General features: G+C 45.3%; 1 protein-coding gene and 1 long non-coding RNA gene across 4 annotated transcripts in view; one reads left to right on the top strand and one right to left on the bottom strand.

The window, feature by feature from the left end:
* Nucleotides 1–18,775, top strand: part of Fam81a (family with sequence similarity 81 member A) — a 63,539-nt gene extending 44,764 nt beyond the window's left edge. For 2 of the 3 annotated variants that reach the window (XM_048423667.3, XM_048423665.3), the window contains exons 6-9: nucleotides 1,537–1,643; nucleotides 5,121–5,256; nucleotides 7,311–7,506; nucleotides 11,835–18,775. In XM_048423667.3, the coding sequence (XP_048279624.1) occupies nucleotides 1,537–1,643; nucleotides 5,121–5,256; nucleotides 7,311–7,506; nucleotides 11,835–11,959 (564 nt within the window). In that variant the 3' untranslated portion in view covers nucleotides 11,960–18,775. The remainder of the gene's footprint in view (nucleotides 1–1,536; nucleotides 1,644–5,120; nucleotides 5,257–7,310; nucleotides 7,507–11,834) is intronic. The other variant, XM_085689290.2, reaches the window with a different exon arrangement.
* Nucleotides 251–6,376, bottom strand: LOC125393291 (uncharacterized). Its single transcript, XR_015737672.1, has 3 exons — nucleotides 6,163–6,376; nucleotides 4,591–5,175; nucleotides 251–2,458 (listed from the first exon to the last, which is right to left on the bottom strand). It is a non-coding gene; the product is annotated as an uncharacterized LOC125393291 (long non-coding RNA).
* Nucleotides 18,776–20,885: the final 2,110 nt, after the last annotated feature.

Here is a 20,885-nt window from a genome sequence, read left to right as displayed (position 1 = left end):
TGTACACATCTACACACACACACGCAAAGGAAATAAACATTAAAAACATTTAAAGACAAGGCTAAGACTGAGTGTTTGCCTAGTATTTACAAAGCTCGAGGTTCAGTTCCTAGTACCAGAGTGGGGAGGGTGGGGGTGAGTGGGGAGGGGTAGGATGGAGGTGGGTGGGCGAGAACAAGATTATTACACCAGAAGAATTGCTTTCTGGCAGCCAAGGCGAGCACAACACAGAGGTCCATCGAAAGAGGCATTGTTGTTTGTTGTTGTTATTGTTGTTGTTATCGATCCAGATCTTACAAATAGCATGACTCTTTAAATAAGGAATGTTGAACACCATTTAACGTTTGGAAAATGTGATCATTTCATACAGGACTAGTTTAACATTAAATTGTAGTGTAAACAAAACCCAAATAAGCACCAAGACCACAAGTAGATAATGGAGAAAGGAGTAGAGGGATATAGCTCACACAGTCTGTTCTCCGGGGCTTCCCTCGACAAGGAGGTCCATCTGGAACCTTGATGCATTTGTAAGCCATAAAAATCACACCCTCCGTGACTGGCAGCCACGGTGCTGGTGGAATTGCAAGGTAACGATGACTGTACTGCTGCTGGTAGAGGTGCCCGCCCTGGGCAGGAGTTGGGCTTGCCCATTAGAGAGCTGTGGAGTTTAGCACTCATCGCATGATGTATATTCTAATGGTACTCCCTATTTTGAGTTTTGCTGGGTGTGCATGAAAGACAAAGACAGTGACGAGGTAGATGGTGTCATAGTTAAAGTGTCCTTGGGAGATAGTGTCATAGTTAAAGTGTCCATGAGCACAAGCCAAAGGACCTCCGTTTGGGTTTGCAGCACCCACCTAAAAGCTGGGCACTGCGGGGGCTAGAGAGATGGCGCAGCAGTTAAGAGCACTTGTTCTTCCAGAGGACCTGAGCTCAGTTCCCAGTACCCACATAGGACCTCACAATTGTAACTCCAGTCCTAGGGAATCTGACACACTCTTCTGACCTCCTCAGGCACAAGACATACATTTGGAGTACATACATTCAGGCAAAAACTCATACACATAAATAATCTTTAAAAAATGTTTTAAAAAACCTCGCCACTGTGGTACACCCAGAACAGGTGATCCCTAGAACTTACTGGCCAGCCATTCTAGCCAATAGGAGAGCTCCTTATTCAGTGAGAGACCCTGCATCAAAAGATAGCCAATAGGAGAGCTCCATGTTCAGTGAGAGACCCTGCATCAAAAGATAGCCAATAGGAGAGCTCCATGTTCAGTGAGAGACCCTGCATCAAAAGATAAAGTGAGAATGATTGAGAAAGACAACTCCTGTTGACCCCTGGCCTCCACAAGTACATGTGTGTGCGCGCGCACACGCGCACACACACACACACATACACGGAAAGAGGAGGTGAAATGAACTTAGTAAAGTGACTTTTAATGCCATTGGCCAGCATAGAGCATAGGGCATGTCTTCTGAAATGGTCCCTGAAGACATGATGTGAGATCTTTATAATCCAATCTTCTTTTCCAGATTTCTCAGCTTTTGAGCAGAGTGGACTTGTCCATTTCAGAGCAGAGTACCAAACTGAAGATGTCCCACAGAGACAGCAACCACCAGCTTCAGCTCCTGGATACTAAGTCAGTTATCAGCTTGTAAAGGGTTTTCTCAAGTTCTTTCTGAGTTCGTGAAATTCACCTTTTCTCCCTCTTGCTTTGATTTTAAAATATAATGTTTCAATTTTGCCTGTCTTAAAGATTTATTTTTATTTTTATTTATGTCTGTGTGGATAAGTGCACATGAGTGCAGTACCTACAGAGACCAGAAGAAGGCATTGGATCCCCTGGAGCTAGAGATGCAGGGGGTTGTGAGCAGCCAGATATGGGTGCTTGGAACTGAGCTCCCATCCTCTGGAAGAACAGCAGGCACTCTTAACGGCTGAGCCATCTCTCTTGCCCACCTGCTGGTTTTTATTTATCACACAGAGTGAAAACAATAATGAAAGCTAAAAGAAAAGGTTTCCGTATGGCATATTGTCACTTTTCCTTCATAATTATTGCTTCTAGCAGTTGGATGATGGTCCATCTCTTCATTCAATGCGTATTTGGCTTATTTGTTATATTTTGGTGTATATATATATGTGGTATATACATGTGTGTATGTGATGGGGGGTGAGACGAATGGGTGCCTGAGTGTGTGGAGGTAAGGGTCAGCATCGGGCATCTTCCTCTATCTTGCTCCGCCTTACTTTTCTGAGGCAGAGTCTCTCACTGATTCTGCCAGATTAACTGGCCAGCGAGACTCTTTTTCCATCTCCCCATTGCTGGCATTGGAGAAGCAAGCCATCATGTCTAGCTTTTTACATGGATTCTGGGCATCCAAACTCTGGTTCTCATGTCGGTGCAGTGAGCACTTTTTCCATGAATTCGCTGAGCACTTCCTAGAGACCATGGATCTAGTAATGAAGAAGAAGACAAAACAAAACAGACCTTGTTCTTAATCCTGTAGAATGTACAGTTTAGGGAGCTGATGGTCAGGTGTCAGATAAGGACAGATAAGCAGGGTGCTCTGTATTATTATTAATGGTGCTTCAGGGTTAGGAATGTGGTTATGGTAGGTTAAATAATGGTTCCCCCAAATTCTCCACGTGGAGATGTTTGTTAGCTTTTAAGGGAAGGAACTTGATCGTGCGACCAAGTATCTTCATCTGGGAATGTAGTTTAAGAGTAAAGTGCTTGCCTAGCTTGAGTGAGGCCATAGGTTGAATCCCCAGTATTAGAAAAAAAAATGCCTTAAAGAAAATCTGTGTGCGTGTTCACACACATATGCATATACCATGGTATAGATGTCGAGGTCAGACTGAAACACAGGGTGTTAGTTCTCACCTCCCACTTTGTTTGACAGAGGGTCTGTGGTTGCTGACCACTGCGCACTCCAGGTTAGATGGCCTGAGAGCTTCTGGGCTTTCCTGTCTGTTTCCCATCATGCCACAGGAGTGCTGGAATTATAGACCACCTCTGGCTTTACATGGGTTCTGGGGCCCAGAACTCGGGTCCTCATGCTTGCACAGCGAAGGCTTTACCTGCTGAGCCCTCTCCCAGCCCCCCTAAAAAAGATTTTTTAAATGAGTAGGTCATCCAAGCAAGCCTGACATCATCCCTGGAGTCCTGGGAGGAAGGCACTGGTAAAGAATAGCAAATCCTGGCAAGGCTGACCTCTAGGGGAGTATGACTGGTTGACACTTGCATCTTCTAAGTCCTGGTGGTGGCCAGTGTCTCAATCTGTGTGGAGAGCTGTATTACTTCAGCTACAGGATGGTTCAGTGTTCTGTGGTCAGTGTTCCAGAACAGACAGGGCAGCTCTGACGACTCAGCATGGAGCCTCTCCAGCTCCAGTCCTTGCTCTTGTCTGTAGTCTTGTCCCTACAGAGGGACAATCCAGACAACAGCTCTGTTGTGAAGGATGTGACCAGAGCCATGGTCTTCTCTCCTTTGTGCACTGCCAGTCACCTGACTTACTGTATACTGCGCTGTAGCTGTTACTTTTTTCATTGCTGTGACCTAAAGGAAACAACTTAAGGAATGAAGATGACAGTTTGGCTCACAGTTTGTGGGGATACCATTCACCATGGTAATGAACATGTAGCAGGAACATAGCATGGCCAGTCTCATTGCATCCATAATCAGAGCCAAAAAGATGAATGCTGGTGCTCAGTATACTTCCTCCCCACCCTTTTATTCAATCTGGGACCCCAGTCCATAGGATGGTACTTTACACATTCAGAGTGGGTCTTTCATCTTCACTAAATTCCCCTAGGAACACCCTCCCACACAAGGTGTGTCTCCTATGTGATTCCAAATCCAATCAAGATGATACAGTAGATTAACCATCAAATACACCTAGCTACAAGGGAGGCTAGTACATGTGATCCCTATCTAGGAATTCATGTGCTCCAGTGACATGTGAAGACTGCTTATATAAGAAAACAAAAAATAGACATTTCAGAACAATTAGTGACTTTAATGGGTGTTCTATTATTTAAATCATATATCTACATTTATTACACACCTACATATATCTTTATATATTCTGTGCTTTCATTGCATGTTAATATAAATAAGAAGAAAGTGATTAAAGGAAGTAGCATGCATTGATAGCTATTTTAAGAATTGTGGAAGGGAGGCCTCTAGAGGGATGGAATGTTGTAGGGTACTTTCCTTTTCCTCTTTGATTGTTTTTTTGAAACAAAGTCTCAAGTAATCCCAAACTGGCCTTGAATTAACTATGACCTTTAACTCCTGATCCTCTTGGCATTACCACCCAAGTGCTGGGATTGCAGGCATGCTCCACTATGTAGTTTATTTCCTACTGGTTTAAATTAGACTGTGTCCATATGGGGAAAGAGCAATAGAAAACATGAGAGAGAAAGCAAGCCAGCCTCTAGTCCTGGGAGATACAAAGAGGGGGAGTGTAGGTAGGGGGGAGGATTCTGGAAAAGGAGATGAAGGATGGTGTGTTCTCAGAGCAAGGAGACCTTTAGAACTGTAAGGGTTATTAGCCCCTGACATCTCTGCATGACTGTGTTACCTCAGTGCCAGCGCTGCCAGGTCCTAGAGGTAGGAGCATCATCAGATGGGTAGGAGCATCATCAGAAGGATAGGAGCATCATCAGATGGGTAGGAGCACCATCAGAAGGGTAGGAGCATCATCAGATGGGTAGGAGCATCATCAGATGGGTAGAAGCATCATCAGAAGGGTAGGAGCATCATCAGAAGGGTAGGAGCATCTTCAGATGGGTAGAAGCACCATCAGATGGGTAGGAGCACCATCAGGTGGGTAGGAGCACCATCAGATGGGTAGGAGCACCATCAGGTGGGTAGGAGCACCATCAGATGGGTAGGAGCACCATCAGATGGGTAGAAGCATCATCAGAAGGGTAGGAGCACCATCATGGGTAGGAGCACCATCAGGTGAGTTTCTGTTGTATGTTTCCATCCTCCACTCGCTCCATGTGGCACATAGTTCTAAAAGAAGGTAATGCCATTCTCATACTCAAAACTGTTTACATCCAACTTCTTTACATGCCTTTTCTTTCCTTTCTTTTATTTCTGTTTTAGATTTAAAGGTACAGTCGAGGAGCTCAGCAACCAGATTTTATCTGCCCGGAGTTGGCTGCAACAAGAACAAGAACGGATAGAGAAAGAACTTTTACAGAAAATCGAACATCTTTCCTTGATTGTTAAGGAAAACAGTGTAGGTATTAATATTTTTGAATAATAAATACTGAGTGGGGGCCTGCAGTGTCTCACTAGCACCTAAGGACTCAGGACACATTCACTTGGCACTACCCGAAGCTGCTCAAGCATTCCTGCCTTTGAGTAATTTCCACGTTCCTCCCCACCTTCTTTCCCTTCTTCCTCTCCCATCCTGTTCTGTTTCTTTCTTTTTTTTCTTTTTCTTTTTTTCCCGTTCTGTTTCTCTTCCTTCCTTCGTTCTGGGGTTCAAACCTCGATTCTCATACCTGCTATCTTATTTTCTTTTCCTGTTGCTATGAGAAAATACTCTGCAAAAACATCTTAAGGGAGAAGAAATTTATTCGGCTCCACAGGTCAAGGGTCCACTTTGGGATGATGAGGGGGTCAAGGTGGAAGGGATGCAACACAGCTGGTCATGTTGCCTCCACTACAGGAAGCAGGGGGGGGGGACGAAAGGTCACTGCTCAGCTCTCTTCCCACTTACACAGTTTGGGGTCCTATCCAGGGGATGGTGCCACCCACAAGGGTTGGTTCTTCCCACCTCAAGCAAATCAAAATAACCCCCCACAGGCACACGCAGAGGCCTGACTCCCAGTCGATTCTAGATTCTGTTAAATTAACAAATTAGTACTAGCCATCATATCTGCTAATCTTGAACTTTATCACCCAGCCAAAGCCCCCAGCCAAGCACCCCCTCTATTCCCTGTTTTTTATATTCTTCATAAAGACACGGAGTGCTTTGATTGATGTTGGTTAGCAAAGGGCAAACTGAACATTTCAGTTAATGTTTTTTAAGTCACGACTTTAATGCACCCAATTGTCTATCACACATTTCTAAATAAGACTATTAGTCACCTACTTGATCCTGTTTTTCTGGTTTTTGCTTATTTATGTTGTGACCTACTTCTTGCTTTCACCAGGGTTGAGTGGCTCTCTGTCCCTCCAGGTCCCTCCAATGCGCTATAACGACAGTGTGCCTTTCCTCTCCCAGGGCAGCAGATCAGAGTTCACCATTTTCTTTCCATCTTCTTCTGCCTCCGTCCCCCTCTCTCAAAGAGCTAAGGTTTGCAGAACTGCCAAAAAAAAAATCTTCAAAAAGCCGTGCATTTAAAACCAGCAGGTTTAGGGAACTGGTGCTAGACAGGCAAATTGTGCTGGGTTCTCTTTTCTCTCCCAGCTTCCTCCCATGGGGTTTTGCCTGAGCAGAAGTGACTGGTGCGTTGGTTTGCCCGGCTGACTGCTTGCTCCAGGTGCGGAGCATTCATTGAGCTTTCCACCAGAGCCACACAGGAGTGTTGTCATGTCACCCCCGACGAGAGCTTGGTGTCCCTAAAGCCTCTGGATGCAGAGTTTCACAAAATGTAGTATAGTGGACTGCAAAGACAAGGAAGTAGTCAGCATTCCACATCGTTTCCTTGACGCGTCCCCTGCTTTTCTCAGATCTACTCATTGTTGTGCCTGGATGCATCCTGACGCAGTTGTGGAGTGCTGAGTCTGTGGTTTACTGTTGGATTTTCCCATTGGCTTAAGCTAACAGTCAACTCCATGATAATGGGGAATTCGTTAAGATGGAAACTTATTTCTCTCTCATGTAAAACAAATCCAGGTGTGCCTTTTTCAGGACAAACCTGAGGTGTGGGCTTGTCAGTCTTCAGTGATCCAGAATCCTTTTAGGTTAGCTTTCTGCCAGGCTCAGAGAGCAGCGCTTGTCCCCACGATTCTGAGTGGCTAGAAGAGTTCCAGCCATTGACTGAATGGTAAAAGGGAAGAATTAAGGATCTACAGCAAGTGTACTCTAACTTTTTCTGGAGGCAGTTACATGCACTTGTTCTTATACTTCATTGGCTAGATCTCATGGCCACACCAAACTCAGGAGACAGAAGGAAACGTAGATTTTTACTCTGGGTGACCTTTGCGACTGGATACAGGATGGACAATGAGACACCATTGTGGTCCTGGTCCCTGCAGATGGTTAAGCGCTATGACCCATGTGAAACAAGACATATGCTCTTCTTTTGCAATAACCAAGTATAATTCTTGTCATGACCTCAGGGAGCCAGTGAAAGAGACATGGAGAGAAAGCTCAGCCAGATGTCAGCCAGGCTTGACAAAATCGAAGAGAGCCAGAAGAAGAACGTGGAGGGACCGAGAACGAAGCCGGAAGAGGAGAAGGTGCACGGGCGGATCAGCAAACTGGAGTTACAGATGAGCGAGGACATGAAGGAAATGAAAGCGGAGGTGAACGCTGGTAGGCCAAACCCCACACCGCTCGTGTGGCCTCATTAGCTAAAAAGCTATTCACTGAGATTTCCCCTGAAACAGACTGAGCTTGCTAGAGAAACAACCCAGCGAAACGTCTTTACTTTCTATTTTAAGTGTCTATGCAGTTTTGAATGAAGATGCTAGCTAATTTATTTATTTACTTATTGTAGTACTGAGAATTGAACTTAGCACCTCACAGTTGCTAGGCAAGCCCTCTGCCAGGGAGCTAATCTCCCAGACCCAAAGTACTAGTTCAGTTGCAGGTCTATGAAGCATCTCCACGAGACACAGGCAAACAGAATGCTTAACCTGCTTATGATGGGCATTTTCTTTAGTGCCACCTACTGATCTCTTTCTGTTCATGGCCAAGATCAATGCGGGGTGCGATTGAGGGCTTCTTCTGCACCGCTGTCACGTGAGCATGGAGTCTTTCGCTCCCACCTCTTTTTTTTTAAAAAATATTTATTTATTTACTTATTATGTATACAATATTCTGTCTGCAGACCAGAAGAGGGCACCAGACCTCATTACAGATGGTTGTGAGACACCATGTGGTTGCCGGGAATTTAACTCAGGACCTTTGGAAGAGCAGGCAATGCTCTTAACCGCTGAGCCATCTCTCCAGCCCCCTCGCTCCCACCTCTTAAGTCTTTTTTTCCTAATCTAAATTTCTTTTAAAAGACCTATTGTCTTCTCTCTCTCTCTCTCTCTCTCTCTCTCTCTCTCTCTCTCTCTCTCTCTCTCTCTCTCTGTGTGTGTGTGTGTGTGTGTGTGTGTGTGTATGTGTATGTGTACCCACGGAGGCCAGAAGGGATGTGCTAGATCTCTAGAAGCAGGAACAACAGGCCCTTGTGAGCCACTTGATACAGGTGTGGGGATCTGAACTCCAGTCCTCCAATAGAGCAGTACAGTGTGCTCACTCACTGTCCTCGTGAGGGTCACTATTGCTGTGATGAAACACCATGACCCAAAGCAACTCGGGGAGGAAAGGGTTCATTTGATTAACACGTCCACATCACTGTTCATCACTGAATGGAGTCAGGACAGCAACCCAAGCAGGGCAGGAACCTGGAGTCAAGAATTGATGCAGAGACCTTGGAGGGGTGCTGCTTACTGACTTGCTCCTCATGGCTTCCTCAACCTGCCCTCCTACAGAACCCAGGACCGCCAGCCCAGGGGTGGCACTGCCTGTAACGGCTGGGCCCTCCCTCCTCAATCACTAATTAAGGAGATTCCTACAGGCTTGCCCACAGCCCAGAGTCATTGAGGGATTTTCTCTGTTGAGGGTCCCCCCACTCTGATGACTCTATCTTGTGTCAAGTTGACATAAAACTAGCCAGCACAACCACTGATACATCTCTTCAGTCCTCAAATGTTTTATAAATAAAAAAGTTTATTTGTATACTTAAAGTTTATGTTTTGATATATGTAAGAAAATGGTTACTGTGTGGGGCTGGAGAGATGGCTCAGTGGTTAAGAGCACTGACTGCTCTTCCAAAGGACCCGGGTTCAATTCCCAGCACCTACATGGCAGCTCACAACTGTCTGAAGATCCAGTTCCAGGGGATCTGACACCTTCACACCAATACAGGTTAAATAAACCATAAAAAAAAAATGGTTACTGTGTTCATGAAAATCTACCCATCATCTCACATGGAAGGGATATATGTGTGTTTGTGTGTGCTATATATGTGTGTGTGTGTAAATGTATGTGTATATATATTGTGTATGTATGTATATGTGTAGGGTGTGTGTGTGTGTGTGAGTGTGTGTGTATATGTGTACCTTGAGTCAACTCTTTCAGCAAAATCCCCAGGCAATATATTGAATTTTCCTCACAATATGTATTAGATCTGTAGACTTGTTCATTTTATGTATTTTATGTTTTTACCCTAAGACCTGAGTCTTCTTACTCCCCTGTCTTCCACACTATGCCCCTGGTATCTGCCATTTTATTCTGTTTTTATATATTTAATTTCTTTTCCTTGTGGATGATCTATGAAACCGTGCAACATCTTTCTGTGTGTGTCTTCCTTCATTTAGCATAGTGTTCTCTAGTCTCAGCCATGCTGTGGCAAACAGCAGGATCTGCTCTTTTGTAAGCCTGAGTAATTTTGATGGCATATGCACACACCACACTGTCTTTGTCTGTTCGCATCTCTTGACAGACACTTTAGGTTGCCTCTGTGTCTCAGTCATTGGGAGTAATACTGCAATAAACATCAGAGGGCCAGGGCTGGAGGGCTGGCTCAGCAGTTACACAGTGAGACCCCCTCACCTCAAAAACAAACAAACAAACAAACAAACAAACAAACAAATAAATAATGGTAGGCTGGGTGTGGTGGCTTATGCCTATAATCCCAGCACAGAGGCAGAAATAGAGGCAGGAGGATCTCTGTGAGTTCGAGGCCAGCCTGGTCTATAAAGAAAGTTCCAGGACAGTCAGGGAAGTCTTGAAAACACTAACAAAGGAGGGGGCGGGGGTGTGGAACATCAGCGTGAGAAACTCTTTATTAGGTGGTAGTTTTTCTTATCCATGTGTGTCTAGTAGTGACATTGCTGGGTCATAGGATAGCTCTGCTTTTAATGTCTTTAGGGGTCTCTCTACTGTTTTCCACTCAAGCTATGACTTTTTAAAAATGTATGTAGTATGTATGTATGTAGTATGTATGTATGTATGTATGTATGTATACAGCCTTGACTGGCCTCGAACTCACTTTATAGACCAGGCTGGCCGAGAATTCTGCCTCCCAGGTGCTGGGATTAAAGGCATAAGCCTGCACTGGGCCTTGGCTACACTGTGTTTAATTCCCACCACTGTCTATGGGATTCTGCTCTCCATATTCTCAGCCCTGGTTGGTCTCCTGCCTCTCATAGCCTTCCTGCAAGTGTTGGCTGACACTTCAGTGACCTGTAGCTGTGCTTTCTGATGAGTGATGCTCAACCCTGTTTCTTATGTTTCCCTCCCTCCCTTTTCCCTCCCTCCCTCCCTCCCTCCCTCCCTTCCTTTTTTCCATTTCTTTTCTTTCTTTCAATGAGGTCTTTGGTCCAGGTTGGCCTCAAACTCTCTAGGTTGCTGAGGATAACCTTGAACTTATGATCCTTCTTCTGCCCCCAGCATCTGAGTGCATGTATCACAAGTATACACTACCAAGCCCATTTTATGTGGTGCTTTATTAGGGTGGAGCCCTGGCCTCTGTGCTTGCTAGGTGAGCACTTTACCCACTGAGCCACATCTCCAGCTCTCTACACCACTGAAATCCGAATCTCGGATCACACATAGTCGTTAGCTCTTATACCCATTTACTTAGTATCGTGTATCTGGGTCAATTCCTCTGTGCTGTTGTTTTGTTTCTAAGATGGAGTCTAGAATGTGGGAACCAGCACAGAGGCAGAAAGAGGCAGGAGGACCTCTATGAGTTCAAGTCCAGCCTGGTCTACAAAGCGAGTTCCAGGACACTCAAGGCTGTTACATAGAGAAACCCTGTCTCAAAAAACAAAACCAAAACCAAAACCAAAAACCAAAAAACAAACAAACAAAAAAATCAGGCTGGCCTCAAACTCATAGTCTTGCCTTAGTTTTCCAAGTACTGAACTTCAGGCATATGCCACCATGCCTGACTGAGCCCAGCAATTTTCTCAACGAACTCTGTTTCCTATTTGGGGTCCATATTTAGGGTGACAGGCCCAAAGGAACCTCTTAGAGCACAGCCTTTAGATGCCAGATCCTGCAATGAGGACTGGAGCCTCAGAAACCAGAACCCTTCACTCATAACCCCAGGAGATCCTGGAAACACTGGAGCCTCGGCTCAGGCCCTGTGCTGACCTTTGGGGCCACTGGGCTGGAAGACCTCACTGTAGAGTTCTGTCTGGTCCCAAGGAAGCTGAAGGCCTACATGCCCGGGACTCTTTTGACCTGCAGAAGCCATGGATTTAGTAGTTTTAGACTACAGGGCAATGTTTTGCAGAAATTTCTTCATGGGGGTTCGATTACTTCCTTATGATCTGACCCGGGACAAAGGTGCTGCAGGACAGATGGACATTCTGCCCTGTCTGTCTATCTGATCACATGTCATTTCTCTCAGTCAGAGTGGTGTGAGCTTTGATGATGTGGTTCAAGCTGCAGCCGCCCTATTTCTTGATTGTAATAGCCCCCTTTGTCATTAAAGAGCGGTTTTCATGGGGGTCTCCATCCAGGATTGACCCCTGGAGTTGTTTGTAGGAACCCACTGTCCCTGTGGCTGTAGACTCTGGCAGGACACTGCCTGTAAACTGTGGACTCCTGTGACATTTCCCATTTGCCTCTCCATCAAGGGTTTACAGCCATCTACGAAAGCATAGGATCCCTGAGGCAAGTGTTGGAGGCCAAGATGAAGCTGGACAGGGACCAGCTACAGAAGCAGATCCAGCAGATGCAGAAGCCAGAAACTTCCATGTGAAGAGGGCTGGGTCGAGGACCTGGCAGGAGATTGCCTGTGGGGCTAAGAACCAGACACCTCTGCAGCCGGATCACGGCTGCGTTCTGGATCCCATCTGGGGTGTGCATGTGCCAAGAAACGTGTTTTCATGGGTCTAAACGTTTACCTTATTGAAAACACCTTTATTCAAAAGTCTTCAGTACAATTTTTACAACTGTATTTCCCTATCTAAGTGCAGTTGAGCCCTATGCCCTCAGATTTTGAAAGGCTTTTATGAATGAAAAGAATTTATTTTCAATGCTTGATGATCTAGCCAAGACTACTATTTTGGAAAAGAAAAACCTGCCATGGTAATTTTTTTTAAAATTAAGAAATGAATAATGTATTGCTCCTCACCTTATATTAAGAGAATATCCTGGTAGATTAGAGTTCAGCTTGAAGTCCACATCTGGATTGTTTTACTGTTGTCTATGCATTTTTTAAAAAAAAATGTTGGGTTATTTTCTTGTAAATCACCTGTCTTTTGTAGAGAGAAGAGATTTAACACTGGAGGGGAAAAAAACCTTGCCATTTATATAATGAAAATAGTTTTTTAAGAATTGATAACTGCCATATAGATTGCAAATTAAGTGGAAACTTACAACATCTATCTAGATCCCTGAAGGCACAATATTTATATCCATCTAGAGGTACCAGCTTTTAATATTTAAAGCTATTTTTGGAACCATTCACAGCCGGTGTAGCCAATAGCCATATATTTACTAATGAGATGGTGGCTCAGCAGTATGCTTATTGCACAGTTCATTGTTCACCAATCGCAATGAACGGGAGGATTTTTCAGACTTTACGATTCACCTAAATGTTCCCCAAATAGACACTAAGTGCTAGGGTTTATAGACGTTTGTTGTAACTGTCTATTTGTGCCTTGGTTTTTATCCTGTCACTGTACTGTCCCCTGTAAAAACAAAACAAAGCAAAACATTGCCAATAAGACAGAAAGTGTGGTAAACACATCAGGTTGGGATGTGAAACTGGGATCCTATGTACGTTTTAAGTGTCCTAACGATGTTTTCACTGTCACGACGGGACACAGTCGGCATCATTCACGGATTGGTTGCACATACTTTTGTATGGGACAGAGTCAAACTGAGGCTACATTTATCATACCGCGAAGAGATATGTGTCCTGGCACCTTTGTCGATGTTTTATTTTCGATCACCATGTGTACCGAGTTGTTGAAGGCTTAAGCTTGTGCTGTTTGCTTGCCTGTGAGTACGTCATAGCTGACAGAAGACAGCCCGGTGAAGTGTGAGGGCACCCCAGGAGAGAGAGCAGGGGCACTTAGAAGTTCCCGGAACGCCACCTTGTCTCTTCCTTTCTTCTCTCGTTTGCAAGGACTCAGGAAAATAAACATCGTTTTCTATTTCTAGAATAAATCACGATGAGATTCTAACTGGCTCTTACTGTTGACCCACGTAAGGTACGCTGCTAAAGTACCTAATATTTCACTCTTGGTAGCTTGACAAATCTGTTTTAATTTGGACTCATGAGAGGTTATGTGAGGAATACGTATCCATCGCGCATTTCTTCATTTCCCCGCGTATCTTTGCATCTCTAGATAGGAAGATCTTTCCACCTGGGAGAAGCCGCTGGTGTTCAGAGAGCCCGTTTTCCCCTTTGTGCGAGGCTAGCGGTGTTCCACGGAGTGATTAAACACAAGGCTCAGGACAGGGCCACACCCCCTCAGTAGCTCTCTCCTCTGGGGGCTCTGAGGGAGAAGGATGCGCACCCATGACGCCTGGGAAGAGGGGGACAGGGGACACCAGCTAACTCCAGCCTAGCAGGTGGTGTATGCAGGTGATGCCGCAGCTGGTGGAATCACCTAGGTGCTCGAGATGTTGGCTAAGTGTGTGATGCAGACCTGGGACGGGAACGCTCCACCCTGCCCACGTGGGGTCCCTCGGGGAGTTTGAAGAGTCACTGATGCTGAGCAACCTCCCAACTTAGTCAGAGCATCTGGGAGGCAGTCACCAGTGTCAGTGTGCCCCCCCCCCACCCCCCTGGCTAAGCCCCAGTGTTTCGGTGTGTAGCTGGGAGGCCATCCACCCAGTGAAGACAATAGAGTTCTCTTCTAGCCAAAGTTTAAAGGAGAATCAGCTATCCTGTCTTTTCCTTTACCAGAGATTTGCAATAAAAAGAATAAAATTTCCAAATATATGTGGCATGGGAGTTTTAAATGAAAAGTTTTTGAGTGTGGGGTGAAAACTTTGGCAGGCCAACTGCCTTAGTAAAGATACCACTTGGCTTTCTTTTTTTTTTTAATTTTGAAAAAAAATATTTAACTCTATATTTCCAGACAGGAATCTTTAAACAGATGGTGGAGGCCTCACCTACAAGTCAGAATTAAAACCCACCGTTCCTCTGGTTATTGCAGATGAGGGTAGCTTACTGGGACCCATGAATTTGAGCCACTTGGCTCTCTCGAGCAATCTGATGCTGAAGTCCCAGCAGGCCTTCCAGGGCCACTGCTGACTGCCTCACCCACAGGGAACCAGGGTCTCAGGTCCCTGCTGCCTCTGGAATCATGCCAGTGAGCAGTTCCTGGCTGTGTGCCATGGACCTGTGCTGAGATTTCTACAGACTACTTCTTTAATCACATGCATTCATGTGTGTGTGCGTGCGCACACATGGGCATTGGCTCGAGGATGTCAGAAGAGGGCACGGGGTCATCTGGAGCTGGAGTTACAGATGGTTGTGAGCCACCTGCCATGGGTGCTGGGAACTGAACTCGTTCTCTGGAAGAGCAACAAGTGATCTCAGCTGCCGTACCTTCTCCCCAGCTCCTGTGCTCAGACTTGTGTGTGCTCACTCCTTTTGTTTGACAGTGTCTAGTTAAGTACCATTTGTCCCCCCATTTAATGGAGAAAATCGAGTCACATAAAAAGAAAGCAGCGTGCCTCAAATCCTACAGCTCGTTAGTAGGAGACCTGACTCTGGTAGGCACCTGAATTATACATCTTGGCTTTCCCATCTGACAAGTCATCCACCTGCAGCCTGACTCCGCCCTGCTGTCTCATTACCTTTGTATTTTAAAGCCGGCGAGCTCGAGGGCGTAGCTGGGGAGGTGGGAAGAGCTAGGATGCTGGCATGGACTTTGAAAGGTATAACAGGTACTTATGATACTGAAGAAACCTGGGAGCTAGCATGAGCTCTGATAGGCTACTAAGCACCCTGGGTAGTGAGTGACCACAGGTCCTATGCCAGAGATAAGGAAAGGACTCCTTTTGGTGGAGAGGAACAGGCTTCACAAATTCCCGAGGAATTCTGGCTTTTATCTGACTGCCAGAAATCCTCCTACAGTTCAGGTGAGCCCATTTCTGGATATTTGGAATTTGGAATTAGAGTTTCCTTTGAACCTGACAGGTTTGGGAACTCAAACTCAAGTCAGGGGGTTTTGCTGTAAAGCATTTGCCAGTCAAGGCATCTCCCTGGTCCTAAATTCACTGACTCCTGTATAGCAATATTTAACCTATTAACAAGGAAATCAGGCCAGGTGGTGGTGACGCACGTCTTTAATCCCAGCACTTGGGAGGGAAAGGCAGGAGGATCTCTGAGTTCAAGGCCAGTCTGGCCTACAAAGCAAGTTTCAGGACAGCGGAGATACACAGAAAAAGCTTGTCTTGAAAAGCCATCCCCAAACCTGAGAATAAATCTAACCAGTATGTTAAAGACCTCTACAGTAAAATTCTAAAAGACCCAGAAAAGGAAGTAAGACTTCGCATTTGGCAGAATGAAGGTTGTGAAAAAAGTCGCATTACAAGACAACTATTGACCCAGAGCATTCCCATCAGAATTCCTGAGTCATTCTTCACAGAGACAGAACAATAATTATAAAAATCCTCATGGAAGCAGAAATGACCCTGAACTGCAAAGGCAACCTTGAACAGAAGAGCAATGCCATGATAAATACCATGGACTGTAAACAATGCAGGAAGGCAAGAGTTTATTTCAGCTAACAGCGTTCCCCTCATTCATGGCCCGTTGCTATGGGACATCAAGCAGGAACGGAAGCAGAGAACACCATGGGCTGCTTACTGGCTTGCTTCCTGTCATTGGTTTACACAACCCAGGGCTGCTGCTGAGGGACAGCACCATCCACAGTGAGCTGGACCCTCCCTCATGGATCATTAATCAAGAAAATGCTCCACAGACTTGCCCGCAGGACAATCTGATGGAGGCAATTCTTGAGTTGAGGTTCTCTCTTCCCATATGACTCTGGCTTGTGTCAAGTTGTCAAAAACTAACTGCCAGGAAGGAGGTGCTTGCTACTAAATCTGATGACATGGGACCCACATATTGGAAAGGATGAACCTGACTCCTATAAGTTGTCCTCTGACCTCCACGTTTGTGCAACTGCAGGGGTGGCCGCCAACAAATGAAAACATTTTTTAAAAGGCCAGGTGCATGCTTCTGAGCCCAGAACTCAGGAGGAGGAGGAGGGTGGATCTCTGAGTCTGAGGTAAGTCTGGTCTCCATAGTAAATTCCAGGCCCAGGTGGAGTTACATGGTGAGACCTTATCTAAAAACAATAAATAGACACATAATTGACATATGATACTGCGTCAAGTTAAAAAAAGCTACACCACAAAGAATCAATTACTGGAGTGAGGAGCCTGAAGGATAAAAAAAAATTTTTTCTGTCAACTTTGTCTAAATTAATATTTGGAACTAAAAGTTTCAATGCCAAAAGAACAAATCAATCAAAACTTCAATGGGATTTTCAAAAGCAATCCAAATAAATGGTTGATAAAGTCATGAGAAGTGTTCAAAGCCACAATTATCCACCAGAGAAATGCACATCAAAAGTACGTTGAGATTCCATATCACCCCAGCGAGGATGTTCTTAAGAAAACAGACAAAGGTGCAAGATAATGGCTCAGTGGTGAAGAGTACTTAACCGTTCTTCCAGAGGACATAAGTCCAGTTCCCAGCACCCTTATAAAAACCTCACAACTGTCTACTACTCCAATTCAGGGGATCCAACACCTCTGCCCTCTGAGCACGTGCACACACACGACTTAAAAATAATAAAAACTATAAACCAAGCAATAGGCCAGGCATGGCACCCTAGGCAGGAGGACGGAAAGTTCAAGTCTAGCTTGTGCTACACAGTGAAATTGTCTCAAAAGTCAAAACAACACAAATGCAGGCGAAAACATGGGTAAACGAGTGAAGAGATGGCTTACAGTGAAGAACACTTAATATGTTTGCAGAAGACCCAGGTTTGGTTCCCAGCATCCACATGGTGATAACTCCAGTCTCCGAGGATCCAACACCCTCTTCTGGCCTCTGTAGGCACTGCACACAGGTGCCGTACAGATATAGATGCAGGCAAAATACACATAAAAATAAATGCTCATAAGTAATTTTAAAAAGAAACACATACTGTTATAGGAATGTAAACTAGTTCACCTACTCTGGAAGTCAACGTAAAAGTTGATGAAATAACTTCCATATGATTTAATCATTCTGCTTCTGGAAGCAGTCAAAGTTCACATGAGACCGGAGTGCCCACACATCCATGTTTGTGTTGGTACTGTGTACAACAGTGGAGTCATGGGACCAGCCTAGTGCCCATCGCTGTATAAATGGGTGAAGGGAAGATGGCATAATCTTCAACCATAATGGAGAGTGGAGTTGCACCCTTTGCAGGGAGAGGATCATGTTAATCACTGGAAGTCAGACTCCTAACCGCAAATATCGTCTATTTTCTCTTCGATATAAAATGTAGAATTTTGTTTCAAAGACACTAAAGTAGAAGGGAGACTACTTGGGGAGAAGACAGGACCAATGGAATGAGTGGGAAAGAAAGGGGGCCATGAGGGATGAATGTAGTTTAGTACATTCTACATATGTATGAAAATTTCATGATACATACTGGTTTGTACAATTAACATATGGTAATTTTAAATTATTGAACAGAGTCTGGGGAGGTGGTTCCATGGTTTCATAGACAGGAAAGCTTGAGTTTGGATCTCCAATCCCTATGTAAAAAGCCAGGCTTGGTGGCATGTGCCTGTAACCCCATTTCTGAGAGGACAGACAGGCAGGTCGCAGGGACTCACAGGCCGGCCAGTCTGGCTGAAACTGAGAGACGTTGTTCAGGAGAGAATCTGTCACAAAAAGTAAGGTGGAGAGTGATGACAGTGGAGACCATCCTGAGGTCAACCTCTGACTTCCATATGTATACACACAAGAGTGAGTGCAGCCGTGCGTGCGTGCACGCGAACACACACACACACACACACACACACACACACACACACACACACACACGAACAAAGTTATTTTAAGTAAAGGCCAGGAGCTGGAGAGAGGTTCAGCATTAAAAGCACTTGCTGCTATTTTAGAGGACCCAGGTTCAATTCCCAGCATCTCAATGGTGGCTCACAACCAACTGTAATTGTTCCTGTGAATCCAATGGCCACCCAGGCACATGTGTAGTACATGGATATGCCAGCAGACAAAACACCCATAAAACACTTTTTAAAAATTTAAATAGCGTCTGTGTCATCTGAGGCCATTATTCATACTCTTATACAACAGTTTATAAATATTGGACATTTTATTTATCTGGGTTTTTGGTTAACTTTTAATTTTAGACATATTTTAACCAAAGTGTTATTTAGCCTGATAACTGAGACCTCTGGCTCGCCCTCCTTTTCATTTTGCATTAATTTCAGGACTTCTCTCACTTTACCCTGACCAACTATATGGACAGCTGGGACTAAATGCAGCAATCAATAAATATGATTAGCTTGTCTCGGACGTATCTGATGGCTTTGGATGGTCTGGTCTGTTTTTTATTCCTGTCATTCTTGGTTTACTTTGAAAACTTTATGGACTCAGCTTTTCTCAGGACTAGGTTGAGTCACAGAGATCTGAATGAACTGTGACACCTGTAGGATATAGAGGCGGGGGCAGGGAGGGAGGGAGGAGGAGAGGGAGAGGGAGAGGGAGAGGGAGAGGGAGAGGGAGAGGGAGAGAGAGAGAGAGAGAGAGAGAGAGAGAGAGAGAGAGAGAGAGAATAAAGGTTTTTGCAGCCCTTACATGACAATGGAAACTGCTAAGGACTCTGGGCCCAGAAGCAAGGCATTCATTATTAATTCCTGCCTTCCTGCCTCAGTGAATAGACCTGGGAGAATTGTTGGGCTCAGCTCTTTCTGGAACATCAAACTAATGGTAAGAGAAGGCAGAAGCAGGTTTTTCAGGAGATCCGCATGGCAGGACAGGAAGTCGTTAGCTACAGTGTGGCCAGGACCAGCTCTGCAGACTCACAGTTCTCCTTACAGGGTGTGGGTCTCACAGGAGGTGCCAGAAAACAACCAAGTGAAGTTCGCCAGGCCTGGCAGGAGGTGGACAGACATCAGCACAAGATGATCAAGTTCTCAGCACAAAGGGGATTTATGTGCTCCAGAGGGACAAAGGGCAGGGATAAGAGAGAATGCTGGGAGGTAGAGGATGAGTGAGAAGGGGGAAGGAACCAGGGAGAAGGGGACACAGGACTGCCTCTGGCTAGAAGTGACACAGAGAGGCCCATAGGCAAATGGCAGTTTATAAAGGTAAAAGGGGGAACCCCATTAGGATGAGGTGTTTAATTTTGGTTGAGCATGCTAATTAGGGCAGCAAAAAGGGGGCTTTTGATTACTGGACTTCAATACTTTGATAGCTGGACTTTGGCAGTCGGCCTTAGAGAGAGGAAGTGGCCAAACCAGGGAATAGACCTTGGTAGCTAGCTTTAGGAATGTAACCTAACAGTTTTTAGCAGGGAAGAAGAAATGGGGGAAAGGGCAAGACCTGACAGAGCCATGTTTATGCTCTGGCTGGCTAGAGTCCCTTCATTTTTGAGAAAAACAGTATGTGTGTTTAGGTCATAAAACTAGAAGGGAGCGATCCCAGCAAGTGGGGTGCTGCACAAACCCATCCAACTGAGTTTCATCCCTAGAACCAAAGTAAAAGACAGAAGGCAAGGAGCGACTTCACAAAGTTGTCTTCTGACCTCCACACACACTGTGGCGTGCACACAATGGTAACAAATAAATAGACTTAGAAACTAGAGATTGAGAGACATACAGAGAGATCTTAAGTGGGGGGTGGTAATGGAACATGCACGACATAAAAGCAGAAGTGGGGACTGTCTGGGGGAAGAAGAGAATCAGTTAGAGGGAGGGGAGGACTGAGGGAGAGGCGGGTGGGGAGGCCCATGAATTAGAATGACTACAATAACGGATGCGTGGAAATGGCTTAAGGAACCCCAGTATTTTGCACGCTAACTAAAAACATTGAAGTGTACTAGCTACTTGGTACATGGCCCTGACGACATACCTGACCACAGCAACTCAAGACGGAAGGTTTATTTTGGCTCACAGCTCACACACAGTCAGTTCATAAAGACACAGACCCGCAGGGCAGCAGAGGCTAGCCCGCTTTTCACACCGTGTCTGCAGCCAGGAGGAAGGAGGGAGGAATACTGGTGCCCATCTTATTTTCTCTGTTTCATTCACTCCACACCCTCAGCCCATGGAACTGTGCCACCCACACCTAGGATGTGTCTTCCCACTTCAACCAGCTTAATCTAGAAGCTCCCTCACAGACAGGACCAGAGGCTTGCTGCCTAGCAGACTGTAATCTTAGTAAGTTGATCATCAGTATTAGCCATCACAAGCAGGGACGGAGAAAGGGAGGAAAGGAGGGAGGGAGGAAAAAGAGAAGTCACATACAAACCCTGGAAAGAAGATGAAGAGGTGTGTCGGCTTGCTTCTCTTGCATCCACCTCATATTCGGTTCCCAGCACCCACATCAGCAGCTCACAGCTGCTTGTAATTCTGTTCTCCAGGGGATCCGATGCCCTCTCTGGACTCCACGGGCACCTATGTGCATGTTGTGC

This window comes from Myodes glareolus, chromosome 4 (genome assembly GCF_982192425.1).
Source record: "Myodes glareolus chromosome 4, mMyoGla1.1, whole genome shotgun sequence".
In the NCBI taxonomy this organism is placed as follows: Eukaryota; Metazoa; Chordata; class Mammalia; order Rodentia; family Cricetidae; genus Myodes; species Myodes glareolus.
This window is presented reverse-complemented; position numbering and strand designations above follow the sequence as displayed.